Genomic DNA, 13,058 nt, shown 5'->3' on the forward strand with positions numbered 1-13,058 from the left:
TCCTGTTTGATCACTTCCAATCTGCTTTGATTCATGGACCTAATATTCCAGGTTCCTGCAGTACTGCTCTTTACAGCATCGGACTTTGCTTCTATCACCAGTCACATCCACGACTAGATGATGTTTTTGCTTTGGCTCTGTCTCTTCATTCTTTCTGGAGTTATTTCTCTACTGATCTCCAGTAGCATATTGGGTACCTACAGACCTGGGGAGTTCATCTTTCGGTGTCCTATCTTTTGGCCTTTTCATACTGTTCATGGGGTTCTCTGTAGAGCAGAGCAATAACAAGTCCACAGAATTGCATGCAGTTCACCATCTCCAATGAGCAGCCCCCCAACCCCCCCACCCAGGACTCCATTTAGTCTTCACACCAACACCGAGTCACTGGAACAGCTGAAAAATCCATTTCACCGACAGAACTGAGGGTGGTCCTGCTGTGTCCGATAGTCTTGGCCTCCAATCTGGGCAGAAATCTGACTCTATCCTTTCCCATGCCCTGTTCTCCCAGCCTTCCCTACCAGGTCCCTCTAGATGGGAAAGTGATACAAGGGAACTTGGGCATCCTTGCAGAAGGTGTGGCGTGGCAGATAAAAGCACAGGGTCCAAGTATAATTGCCTCTTCTATTCCAAATCCATAGCCTAGGGCAAGTGCTCCAATCTGTAGTGTATTAAAGAGAAAACTGCTAACAACTGGGCCCTGCTCATGATATCCAAGCGTGTTCAAAAGGGAGAAGCCTGGGTCACAATGCAACCCCTTAGAGGACAAAGGAAGTGGGGCTGGGCTTAGGAAGAGCTTGGGAGTGAAAGATGATGAATGAGTGTCAACAGAGAAGAACCAGATACAGCAGGAGGACTCCTAGACTCCCATAAGCTGGGAGGACAAGTGTGTCTTCCCCATCACCTGAGAGCACGTGGATTAAGACTTGAAGAAAACACAGACTTCTTTTGAAATGCACTCTGGTCCACTGATAACATACATCTCTCTCTGGTGTCAGGTGGTGGGCCCCCCTGCTCATTTCCTCTGTCATCTCAGTTCTGTCTTGGAAGTGGTGCTCCAAAGTACATGGTCTCTACAAAGGACCCAATTTCGTTCATTCTTATGGCTGAGTAATATTTCATTGCATATGTGTACCACATCGTCTTTATCCATTCATCTGTCGATGGACATTTAGGTTGACGTCCACGTCCTGGCTATTATAGTCTAGAAACACAGAACAGATGAACCTATTTCATCAGGGAAGGGGAGGGTGGGATGAACTGGGAGATTAGGGTTGACATCCACTACCATGTGTAAAATAGCTAGGAAAACAGATGATCTGTGTAGCACAGGGAGCTCAGCTCAGTGCTCTGTGATGACCTAGAGGGGTGGGTGGCAGGGAGGCCCAAGAGGGAGGGGATGTAAGTAAACATATAGCTGATTCACTTCCTGTACAGCTGAAACGAATGCAATATTGTAATTATACTCCAGTTTTTCAAAAGTACAGTCTTTCTTATGGGGAAGAAAAAGAACCTCATTCTTCCTTCTTAGAAAAAGAACAGTAGCAGAGACACACCAATGAGTCATGCCAAGTGTATGAGGAAAGACTTAATTCAAGTCGGGTGTCTTAAATGGAAAGGAAGTATTTCTAGAAAATGGACTGTTGAAATAGAGACTCTCCAGTCACCTTACCTGTCAAGCCCTCTGTCTGATATCATTACTGATATCAACAGCTATGAGCTTAGATAACCAACAAGGAACTATGCTCAATGTTTTTAAAAATGTACAAGGGAATCTGGAAAAGGATTTCTCTATCAGAGTCAGGTTTAGCAGCTTCCCCATAAGTGAGGCAATATTTGTTAAAACAGCTATGAAAAGTGTGCGAAGTTCTAGGAAACAGAGGACAGTCACCTTGAGACAGGCTGGGACCTGGGACCCTTTGCAGTGCTTGCATCTGGACAAATGTCCCAGAGGAACAGATACAAAGAAACTATAAGGGAACTAAAAATAACTGCACATATAGGCTGCTGCTGCTGCTAAGTCGCTTCAGTCGTGTCCGACTCTGTGCGACCCCATAGATGGCAGCCCACCAGGCTCCCCCGTCCCTGGGATTCTCCAGGCAAGAACACTGGAGTGGGTTGCCATTTCCTTCTCCAATGCATGAAAGTAAAAAGTGAAAGTGAAGTTGCTCAGTCGTGTGCGACTCTTCGTGACCCCATGGACTGCAGCCCACCAGGCTCCTCCATCCATGGGATTTTCCAGGCAAGAGTACTGGCGTGGGTCGCCATTGCCTTCTCCACATGGGCAGTTGGCCCAAATTATAAACAAGAAGATAAAGGCCAAAACCCAACTGCCACTTCTGAGGGGCAGGGAGCAATGGCAGGGTCCTGCCCGTGATCCCTGCACACAGCACCACCAAGGGGGTGGGCAGACCACCTAAGCCGCCCCTCAGACCCAACCCCCCTCACCCCATTTTAGGGACCAGCCTGCCCTCTGCAGGGAGGGACCAAGGGCACCCGTTGCTTGCCTTCGCTCCCTCCTGCTGCAGCACGAGTCCTGGTAAAGCTTTGCCTGAATTCCTCCTCTGGCCTGTCATCAGTTTCTATCATGAAGGAGTCCAAGGACCCCGGTGATGATCCATCAAGACAGGCTCAGACTCTGGTTCTTGAAAGTACATGCTTTCCAGAGAGAGACCTGGGGGGACTTCTATTTCCTTAGCAAACAGCAAGTCATTTTAATTAAAAGGACTTAAAATTTTCAGAAACAACGCAATCAATGACTTTCTGATAGCAACAGCAATGAGCTTAGATAACCAACAAGGAACTATACTCTGTATTTTTAATAACCTATAAGGGGAAAGAATCTGAAAAAGGATCCATCTATCTATAACTGAATCATTGTGTTGTACAGCTGAAGTGAACATGACTTTGGAAATCAACTTATTTTTTTTGACCATGCCATGTGGCATGCAGATCTTAGTGGGGTCAAACCTGTGCCCCCTGCATTGGAAGTGCAGGGTCTTAACCACTGGACTGCCAGGAAAGTCTAATTATACTTCATTTTTTTAAAAATGGCTAAATGGGGGGGAAAAGCAATGAGCTAAGTTTATGCAGCAGAAACAAGAGCATTTGTCTAACTTGAATAATTCAGAGAGCTATTTGCATGTTTCATGGATGAACTTTTATTAAAATTGTACATAGATCTCACAGTTAATTTTTTTTAAAAAGAACTTCCTTTTGCCCCTAGTATCAAAATAGTTATCTTTCTTAAATACCTTGAAAAACTTTAATACAATTGTTATATATTAAATACTCTCCTAAAATACTCTCCGTTCATTCTAGAATCCTGCTTTAGTGTAGCTACCACTTTGTTTTTTGGCATCCTTAATGCTTCATCCCAGAGAAACATCAGGAGGAAAAGATTTTCCTGTGAAGTCCATTATTAAAAAACAAGGTTTAGGAAGCCAGTGACAATATTTGATTTAGTACTGAAGGTTCTTATTAATCATTCCTTAATACAAGCACTCAGGCCCTGGAATTACTTAAAACAGCAGATCTTGCCCTGAAATGGTTATACTGACCGACCAGCACCCTCTAGTGGTCTGGAAACACACACAAACAGCTAACAACCCAGGAAGGTCTTTTCAGACGTTTGGTGTTGGGAATACAGATGCAGAGACCAGGAATTTTAATTTTCAGGAGTCCAGAGAAGACAACTGGCTTCCCCCAGTCCCACTCTCAACACGGGTTGCCCACAGGTGCTCGGTGCAGAGCCGAGAGAATGGCAGCTCCCCCCAGAGCACACAATCAGAAGCTGGACTCAGGCAAGGATTTCTTCCGACGTAAGGACAGCGTGTGGTACTTCACCTTCGGCAAGGTGCCAAAAGACGTCTGCTCCCCGGGGACACTCCTCTGTGACATGCCGAGGGCGCTGGCCCTCGGGGGCCTGCCAGTCTTGCGAGGGAGGAGCAGAGAGCTGGGTGCTGATCGGATGTCCCTCTCTCTTTCCAGGTGGCCAGCTGGGCCCCTGGCCAGGCTCTCTCGAATCCTGAGGGATGGAGACAAGCTTCGGGCCTCCCCATCCACAGCTGGGCTCCTCCTGCCGCTCACCAGGGAGACGGGGGCCACCTGGGGGGCTGCCTCTGGCCTGTCCCTCTTCCTGATCTCCTTCTTCCAAAACACAGACCTCAGAAGGGTGAGGGTCCCTTGTGGGAATCTGTCTGTCTCAGGGTCCCTTCTCTCCCCATTAGCCCTCATCTTGCCTGGGCTGTTTGGGCGACTGTCTGCACTCTTTCTAGGTAACGCCGCAGCGCTGGGACCCTCCTTGGGGGAGGGTGCTTGGCCACTGCTCCTGGTTAGGCCACTTCCCTTACAGCTTGTGGTCCTTTGGCCCTCAGGCCGGGCTCGTCTCCCATCATCTTCTGTTGAGGACATCACTGTGAGGGGCAAGTCAAACTGTTTGGGCAGTCTGATGTCCTGACTTGAGTTTTCCTTGAGCTTCCTGGCTGCATTCAGGCCATCTGAGTTGCCAGGGACCACGCAGTGGCCAGGATGGCCAGAGGGGCAGGGCGCTGTGGCCAGCACTGTGTCGCTGGTTCGCCTACTGTCTTCACTCTCCGCAGAGAGGGTGGCGTGTGACTTCTGGTGACCGCCGGCAGGACCCGTCAGCAGCTGCACAATGGACTGGCTCGTGGACCGAGGTCTCCGTCTGGACTCCAGGTACTCCACCAGCTCAACAGATGTGCCCAGTGGTTTCTCCCTGGGGCCAAAAGACCAGCGGAGGGGCATGGTCTTGAAGGCCCCCTGCTTTGCTCGGGAAGGTGTAGGCACCTTCATGCTGATGCTGCGGCCTTGGATGCCCCGTGCCAAAGGCCTGGACTCCAAGCCTCCTGAAAGAGACACCAAGAGCATCAGTGCCTGACTTGCCCTCCAGCTGCAGTAAGAGTGGGGCTTACCTGGTGGTTCAGATGGTAAAGAATCCGCCTGCAATGCAGGAGACCCAAGTTCCATCCCTAGGTCAGGAAGATCCCCTGGAGAAGGGCATGGAAACCCACTCCAGTATTCTTGCCTGGGGAATCCCATGGACAGGGGAGCCTGGCAGGCTACAGTCCATGGGGTTGCAAACAAGTCAGACACAACTGAAGCAACTTAGCACCCAAGCAGTAAGAGTAGCCACATCCAACAAGCACTGACCGAGCACCTCTGATGATCAGGCACCATCCTGAGTGCTGGGGACATAGCAGTGAACAAGACTGGCTCCTGCCCTTGGGAACACCAATGTTTTCACTCACTGTTTCATGGGCTCCATTTATATATTTGAAGCCACAGGGCAAGCCAGGGCCAATGAAGGCAGCTACGTGCCAGGCAGTGCAGACTCCCGAGGAAGCTCAGTCTCTGAGGCCACTGGCCTAAGATTTAAGATTCTTTTCATTCATCTTAAATATGGTCATGGAACAGAATGCTCAGCAAAAATCCCTGCCTTTTCAGGTCAAATTAGGTGCTTTTACCTTTCAAATGCACCAATCTCCCTTAGGCTTAAAAAAAAAAAAAAGAAGAGGATCATGTGTTTAATTTTATCAGAATTGCCAGATTCTCTATTGTGCGTTTTGTGACATAGAAAGATGCTTTTGATATGTACTATTAAGGATGATACAGAGTCTAGAAAAAGTAATCCAACTTGCAAAAAAAAATATATATATATATACACAGGTGTAAGTATAGATCTGTGCATGTGTACATATGAAAACATACAAAGAAGTATAGAGAAATAAATACTAAAATGACAAGGTGTCGAAGGAACCATGGGAGTGCTGTGTGTTTTTTATTTTCTTCTCAATTCTTTCCTTACTCTCAACATTTCAGGGTTTCAGATTTACAAGATGAGAAGAGTTATAGGGAGTTAAAGGGAACATACATATACCCAAGACTGTGTATCCTTCCTGAAGACAGTCAATTAGTGTCAAAAAAAAAAAAAACCTCAAGCACTAACTTAAGCAAGGAGGTGACTTCTACACTGAAAACTGAAAAACATTGCTGAAAGAAATGGAAGATGACATACATAAATGAAAACAGATCTTGTGTTCATGGATTTGAAGATCGAATATTGTTAAGATGTCAGGCCTTCCCTGGTGGTCCATGGTTAAGACTCTGCACTTCCAAGGCAGGGGGCACAGGTTCAATTCCTGGTCTGGGAACTAAGATCCCACATGCCTCATGGCATGGCAAAAAAATTAAAATAGCAATAAGAACAATATATAATTTTTTTAAATCTTCAAAAAAATTGTCAATGTTACCCAAAGCGATATATGGATTTAGTGCAATCCCTATCAAAATACCCATGAGGTTTTAAACAGAAATAGAAAAACTCATCCTAAAATTCATATGGAATCTCATGGGACCCCCAAATAGCCAGTCCCCGGAAAGACACATACTGTATGATTACACTCTAAGAAGGACTCTGAGCAGCCAAAAGCAGAGACACGAAAAGTATAATGGTGGCTGCCAGGGGGTGGGGGAGGAGGGAACAGGGAATTAGTATTTAACGGGTTCAGGGTTTCAGATTTAAAGATGAGAAGAGTTATAGGGGTGGTTTTTGGTGGCGGTACAACAATGTGAATGTACTTAATACCACCGAACGGTACACTTACAGATGGTCACAATGGCCAAGCCTATTGTGTGTGTGTGTGTGTGTTTTCCTGGTTTGTGGGATCTTAGTTTCCCAACCAGGGGTTGAACCCAGGAACCCTGACAGTGAAGTCCAGAGTCCTAACCACTGGACCACCAGGGAAGTCCCTGTCGTGTTTAACACAGTTTTTAAAAGTTAAAAAGTCGTTGGTCATTGCACCATTAAGATGCCTTGATTTATGAGATGCTTGTCACCACTGAGAAAGGACTCCTCAGCTAAGCCCACGTGGCACAAGGACGGTCACCCTGAGCAAGGGCACCAGCCTCTTGCCCACAGTCCTCCACTCTCACCACAGGGCACAGTCCACAGCTCCCAAAATGAACAGGACTGTAGCCACCAAAGCCGACCTCTGAGCTGTACGAAGAGGGCCCAGGGGGCGGGGGTGCTCAGGAGGTCAGAGGAGCAGATACGAGGGGTCCCCAAGCCGCCAGCTGGGAAAACACACAAGCATGTAAGCCAGCCGAGGTGCACAGACAGTCCGTCAACTCCACGAGGCGTCTGACAGCATCTCCGAGGTTCTGAAGATCTCGCCTTTCAAGTTTTCCACAGATAATCTTTGGTATTTTTTATTTTTTTTTAAAGCACTTCAGATTAGCCAGCGATGGACACAACATCACTCCCAAGTACTCTGTAATTCCAGTCCTGAATGATGTTGTTGTTCCATCATTAAATTCCCACACCTTGGAGGGAAAAAAATAAATAAAACAGTTCTGGGGGCTGAGATGTATGGAAAGGTTTTGTTTCCTGTCCACAGCCCGGGGGAAGGGCAGAAAGAGAAGCTTTGTATTAGGAGTCACAGAGCGGTGACTTTCAGCCTTTCAAAACAGGAGGAGCCGACTGCAGCCCTGGCAGGCGGTGGAGCCAGCTCTCCATCCTTCCCCCAACCCCAATGGAGGGGCGCGGGCACCCTGCATCCTGTCACTGGAACTGCAGGTGTCCACAAAGCACCCAGCTCCTCTTTCTCAAGACACAGTGAGAAAGCACCTTGCTGATCAGGATTTTATTTCATTCTGTTTGTTGGATCTGAGAAGGAGCCAGAGCTTTGGCGGAGCGGAGAAATAAATGCGAAAGCACCCACTGGGAGCCAGTGCTTCCTGTTCACCAAAGACCTCGCTTTCGGGGAAGGTGGGGGGCGTTGGGGGGGGCGGGCAAGTGCTCCCCAATAAGAGAAGCCACAGCAATGAGAAGCCCCAGCACTGCAATGAAGAGCAGCCCCCGATCGCCGCAACTAGAGGAAAGCTCACGGGCAGCAATGAAGACTCAGCACAGCCAAAAATAAAAATAAACAACTAAATAAAAGAAAGACTCTCTCAGGAGCCAAGGCCACTGGCCCTGTCCATCACTCCAAGAACCACCCACCACTCGAAGAGGGTGGAGGGCAGCCTCTATGTGCAGAAACAGAGAAGTAAGAACACACTTAAAGGGGTCTGGCTGGAGAAGGACGTGGTAATCTACTCTGGTATTTGTGCCTGGGAAATTCCACCGACAGAGGAGCCTGGCAGGCTGTAGTCCATGGGGTTGCAAAAGACTCGGAACTGACTGAAGGGCCTAAACAGCAAACAAAGGGGGTCTGGCAGTCAGAGAATATGAATAAACAGAAACATCAGAACAGGCTCTTTTGAGCCATCAAAGAAAACAGACAAAAGCTGTCAATGAGACTCCAGTGTAGAAACACAGGAGACTGAAATATGTGACTTTCAGGTTTCAAATTTCAGTAAATGAACTGAAGGCATCGAGGGTCACTGTTAAGACTCAGATTAGTGCCCTGAAGTGATCTTGAAATTTATGACATTTGGTACATTTCACAAATTCTATAATTGTGAAAGAAGCGTTTGAAGCCACAGAGCAAAATGGCAAAGAGATAGAAATTGCAGGGCAAAGCTAGGAGACTTCTGAAGACGGATGTAGGAGAATCAAGAGGCAAATAACAGGAATTTGAAAAGTAGGCAAGACAATAATTAAACAAAAAGAGCATTTCCTTAAAGAAAAGCCTGCATCTGGAGAAGGAGCATTCCAAGTTCCAGACAGAGTTGATGAACGAACACAGACCCAGGCATATTCTGGTAGGATTTCTAAACTTCAAGGTCAAAGCTTCCAGCCAGAAAGAACAAGTGACTCTCACATGAAGAAAAAGAACTTGTCACCTGCAACCTTGGGGCCTCATAGACCGTGGGAAAACATCCACAGATGCCTGAGAGAAAAACAACTGTAACCTAAGAGCCCTTCACCACCGAGCTACCATACACTTCCCAGGAAAAGAAAATATTTGCGGCTCTGCTGAGAGTTAGACAGCATGTCATGCATACCTAAAAAGAACTCTGAGCAAACACTAAAAGTCAGCACCACGCCCACAAGACAGAGGGTGATGAAAAGACGACAGACCGTGGCGTCCCAGCGGACCCTGCAACCAGGTACCATCCACCCTCCCGGGGAACGGGTGGTCTTAGGATGTGTTATGTGAGCTTAAGTTGGTGTGTTTGGGACAGGAAACCGACAGCAAGAGGAATTCTGACGACAATCTGGAACAGAGTAGGAAACCATCTCAGCAAAACCTAAGAGCTGGGGAATGACATGGGGGAGCTCCAGAAACAGACGGGAAGGAGCATGTGAGAACATTTCCAATCTCTCAGCTGGGGGGATGGCATGGAAGCGTCACACAGGTCATCTTATGGGGGAAAGAGAGGAGGCAGTGCTGAAACATAATGACTCCAGGAAACAGCAGGCTTCTCATACCCGTATAATAACAGGACAATACATTTGATTATAAATATTGGGAAGCATGAAGTAACAATTAATAAGATGTTAAAGAACAGCACTTCCAAGTGAAGGAAGAGAAAAAGGGAACACATTGTAACATGATCAAATCACTAAAAATAAGAAAAAAAGAATGAGTAATAGAAAACATTTTTAAATGAAAATTCACTATATAGAGAATAGGTAACCAACAAGGACCTACTGAATAGCACAGAGAACTATATCAATATTTTGCAGTAACCTGCAAGGGAAAAGAATCTGAAAAATATATATAATATATATGTTATATATGCGTGTATGATGTCACTCAGTCGTGTCCAACTTTTTGGGACCCTATGGACTGTAGCCAGCCAGGCTCCTGTCCATGGGATTCTCCAGGCAAGAATACTGGAGTGGGTTGCCCTCCTCCAGGGGATCTTCCCAACCCACGATCGAATCCATGTCTCTTATGTCTCCTGCATTGGCAGGCAGGTTCAGGAAATCACTTTGCTGTACACCAGAAGCTAACACAACATTGTAAATCAACTATAATTCAATTTTTAAAAAGGACGTGGTGAAATTGAATACAACAATCGACTCACCTAACTGAATACTTAAGATATAAAGCTCAAAAAAAAAAAAAAAGATACAAACTCACATTCCTCAGACAATGTACATTATTTTGTATATTGTGTACACAGAACACTGACAAATAACAAATAACACTGACAGAATAATCATCGTGTACTTACTTGATCACAAAAAGGGAATCGTTTTTGAAAACAACATTCTTGGATCACGATCCATAAAATCAGATATCAAGAATAAAGAGTGACTAAAAACTCTTAAACAATTGAAATACCCTGATAACCTTAAGATCAAAGAGGAAATCGAAACTGAAATAACATACTATTTGGAAAGCACTGAAAAAGAGACAATAAAACCTTTGAGGCTTAATAAAAGCCATAGAGGAAATTCACCATCAGGAGCATTGACACTGAAATGGTTTAGTCCTAGGGCCCCTCCTCTGAAAGTACCTCAGCAATTTTTTACATGGTCATGTTTTTATATACAATTACACAAGTCTTGCTGTGTCCTTTTCTTTTTAACAGAGCCTCTCCCAACGTTCATCCCCAATTATATAAGTTGTGGTCTCCATAAATTTGAATCTGTTCATTTTTGTTTAAATTGCCTTCATTATTATGAGGTCCCATCACCAGAGCTATCGGAAGGATCAAACTGCCAAGCTATCAGTGTTTCTCTGCAGGGGAACTGCTGGCACTTGGGAAGGACAAGTCTGTGCTGCGTGGAACCATCCCTGAGCACTGCAAGACATTTAGCATCCTTGCCTCCTGGGGACTAAATGCCAGTTGTCCTCTCTACTCATTTTGACAGTAAAAAAAATTCTCCCACAGACCCACAGGGAGAGGAGGTGGTACTAAGTGAAAATGTTAGTCCCTCAGTCGTGTCTGACTCTTTGCAATCCCATAGACTAGCCCACCAAGCTCCTCCATCTATGGAATTCTCCAAGCAAGAAAACTGGAGTGGGTTGCCATTCTCTTCTAAGGGATCTTCCCGACCCAGGGACTGAACCTGAATCTCCTGCATTGCAGGCAGATTCTTTACCATCTGACCCACCAGGGAAGCCCAACCACTGTTGAAAACCTATGGGCTGGATTTTGATCTCGCCCAGGCTTAGTATTCACAGGAAAATAAGGATGGATATACAACCATCTCAGGGCTTCTCAAACAGGTTCCAAATCTATCACCATTATGTTCAAACTCCAAAAGGGAACACTCCCTTTGAACCAAGGCTCTGACCCGTGTCCTAACTTGAAACTGGAATTTGGAATTTACACCTAAGAGCCGCAAAGCCAGGATTCGGGCAGCCAGAAGGAGCAGGGCTTCCTGCAGCCCAGCTACTATGCAACTGAGCTTGTGACTGGTTATGTCTGAGGTTCAGCTTTCTCTTTTGTAAAAGGGCGATCATCTTACTTCTCCCAGAGAGCTGGATGAGGAGATGAGATACGTAACGTGCCTGCAAGGGTGTGGAGGTCAGTGACTCTCCAATACTATTTCTCCTTCCACCCCACCCCCTCTGTCTCTCTGGGGAGTTTTCTAGAGCTATGCCCCACCCCTGTCTGAGTACTATGTTGGAAAGTTGGCTGTCTCTTGAAGTTGCCTCCGTGAGCGATATGAAACACATTTTTTCTTGGGAGAACTGAGAAATGGCCCAAAGTCCTAAACCTCTGAACAGACCTGGGGTGAATTTATGAGCCTGTGAGAGGCTCATGCTAATGAGGAATGGACAAGCTTGGGAAAGAATGCCTTTTGGTTTTTGTTCAACAGACACTACCCTAAAATGTGCACAGATAAAAAATGTGAAGAGAAAAGAAATGCCCAGATAGGGTGAGTCAGAATATAATGCGCTGGGACTTCCCTGGTGGTCCAGGGGCTAAGACCTGCGCTCCCAATGCAGAGGGCCCAGATTCCATTCCTGATCAGGGAACTAGATCCCACACGCCCCACCTAAAAGTTTGTAATGCTGCCCCAGCCAAGACCCAGCACAGCCAAATAAATAGACAAATATTCTAAAAAAAGAAAAGAAAATGAAAATAAGATCAGCAAATTTAACCGACATGACGGAACATACCCTTCTCCTGCCTGGGCAGGCTGTTGGTGCAGAAGGCAGACTCGGGCAACCGGGGCCTCGCAGGGCCAGGGGCAGAGCTCCAGGACAACAGGCTGCCCCTTGTACTGCCGTTACTGCTCCCGAGCCTGAGGAGCCAGTGGTCAGACAAGGAGGAGCTGGTGGAACCTGCAGAGGGAACACAGAGCTGGTGGGCTTGACCATCCTTCGGGGGCCCCAGAACACTTCTCACTGCCAGATTCCCATCCCCGCGCCCGGAACTAAAGAACCAGAGCGGAGCTACAGAAATGAAAGTGAATTGCCAGAGGAGAACCTGTAATTGATGAACCGTAGCTTCCCTGGTGGCTCAGAAGGTAAAGAATCTGCCTGCAATGTGGGAGACCCAGGTTTGATCCCTGGGTTAGGAAGATCCCCTGTAGAAGGGCATGGCAACCCACTCCAGGATTCTGGCCTAGAGAATCCCATGGACAGAGGAGCCTGGCGGGCTACAGTCCATGGGGTCGCAAAGAGTCGGGCACAACTGAGCAACTACACTTTCACTTTCTTTTTTAATAAACATAGCTCTCAGGTTGGGTTAAGCGATTATTTCCTATTGAGGACCCACATCCCTTATAACTGCCTCTCCCTTTCTAATGGGACTAATGCAGGGTTATACTACACAAGCTTAACACATTATTGACCTGAGATGTATTAATGTGTCTTTTGTTACCTGAACGTTACTGACTGGCGACACAGCAATACATTTGTAGAGAGTGATACAATTAACATCACCCTGAGAAGGTGTTAGAGCTTAAAATTGATCAAGGGTTTATTATGCAACTTATGAATGTCATTATCATTCACGTTTTCCTCCCTTAGGTTTTTGTTCCAACCTTGTGTGTAGTCTAAACCTAAAATTTTCAAAAACGACACATCGCAAAATTTTGAGTGAAAAAGAATTTTTCAGTAAATTTTATGCTGATTGTCCAAGTGACATATATACTAGTGTCTCAGAAGATGACAGTTCTTCAGAAT

At 46.3% G+C, this 13,058-nt stretch overlaps 1 protein-coding gene across 7 annotated transcripts in view; it reads right to left on the reverse strand.

Moving 5' to 3' along the window:
- Positions 1-3,134: 3,134 nt before the first annotated feature.
- USP43 (ubiquitin specific peptidase 43) overlaps positions 3,135-13,058 on the reverse strand; it is a 51,629-nt gene continuing 41,705 nt past the window's right edge. For all 7 annotated transcript variants that reach the window (XR_015147890.1, XR_015147889.1, XM_086358876.1 and 4 more), the window contains 2 exons: positions 12,048-12,212; positions 3,135-4,865 (listed from right to left, as the gene is read on the reverse strand). Coding sequence is in view for 5 of the 7 variants with exons in the window: in XM_086358876.1 (XP_086215002.1) it covers positions 3,784-4,865; positions 12,048-12,212 (1,247 nt within the window). In the remaining 2 variants the exon portion in view is untranslated. The remainder of the gene's footprint in view (positions 4,866-12,047; positions 12,213-13,058) is intronic.

The sequence above is a fragment of the Bos grunniens genome, chromosome 19 (assembly GCF_055505025.1).
Source record: "Bos grunniens cultivar Pamir isolate PY7600 chromosome 19, Bosgru_T2T1.0, whole genome shotgun sequence".
Classification (NCBI taxonomy): Eukaryota; Metazoa; Chordata; class Mammalia; order Artiodactyla; family Bovidae; genus Bos; species Bos grunniens.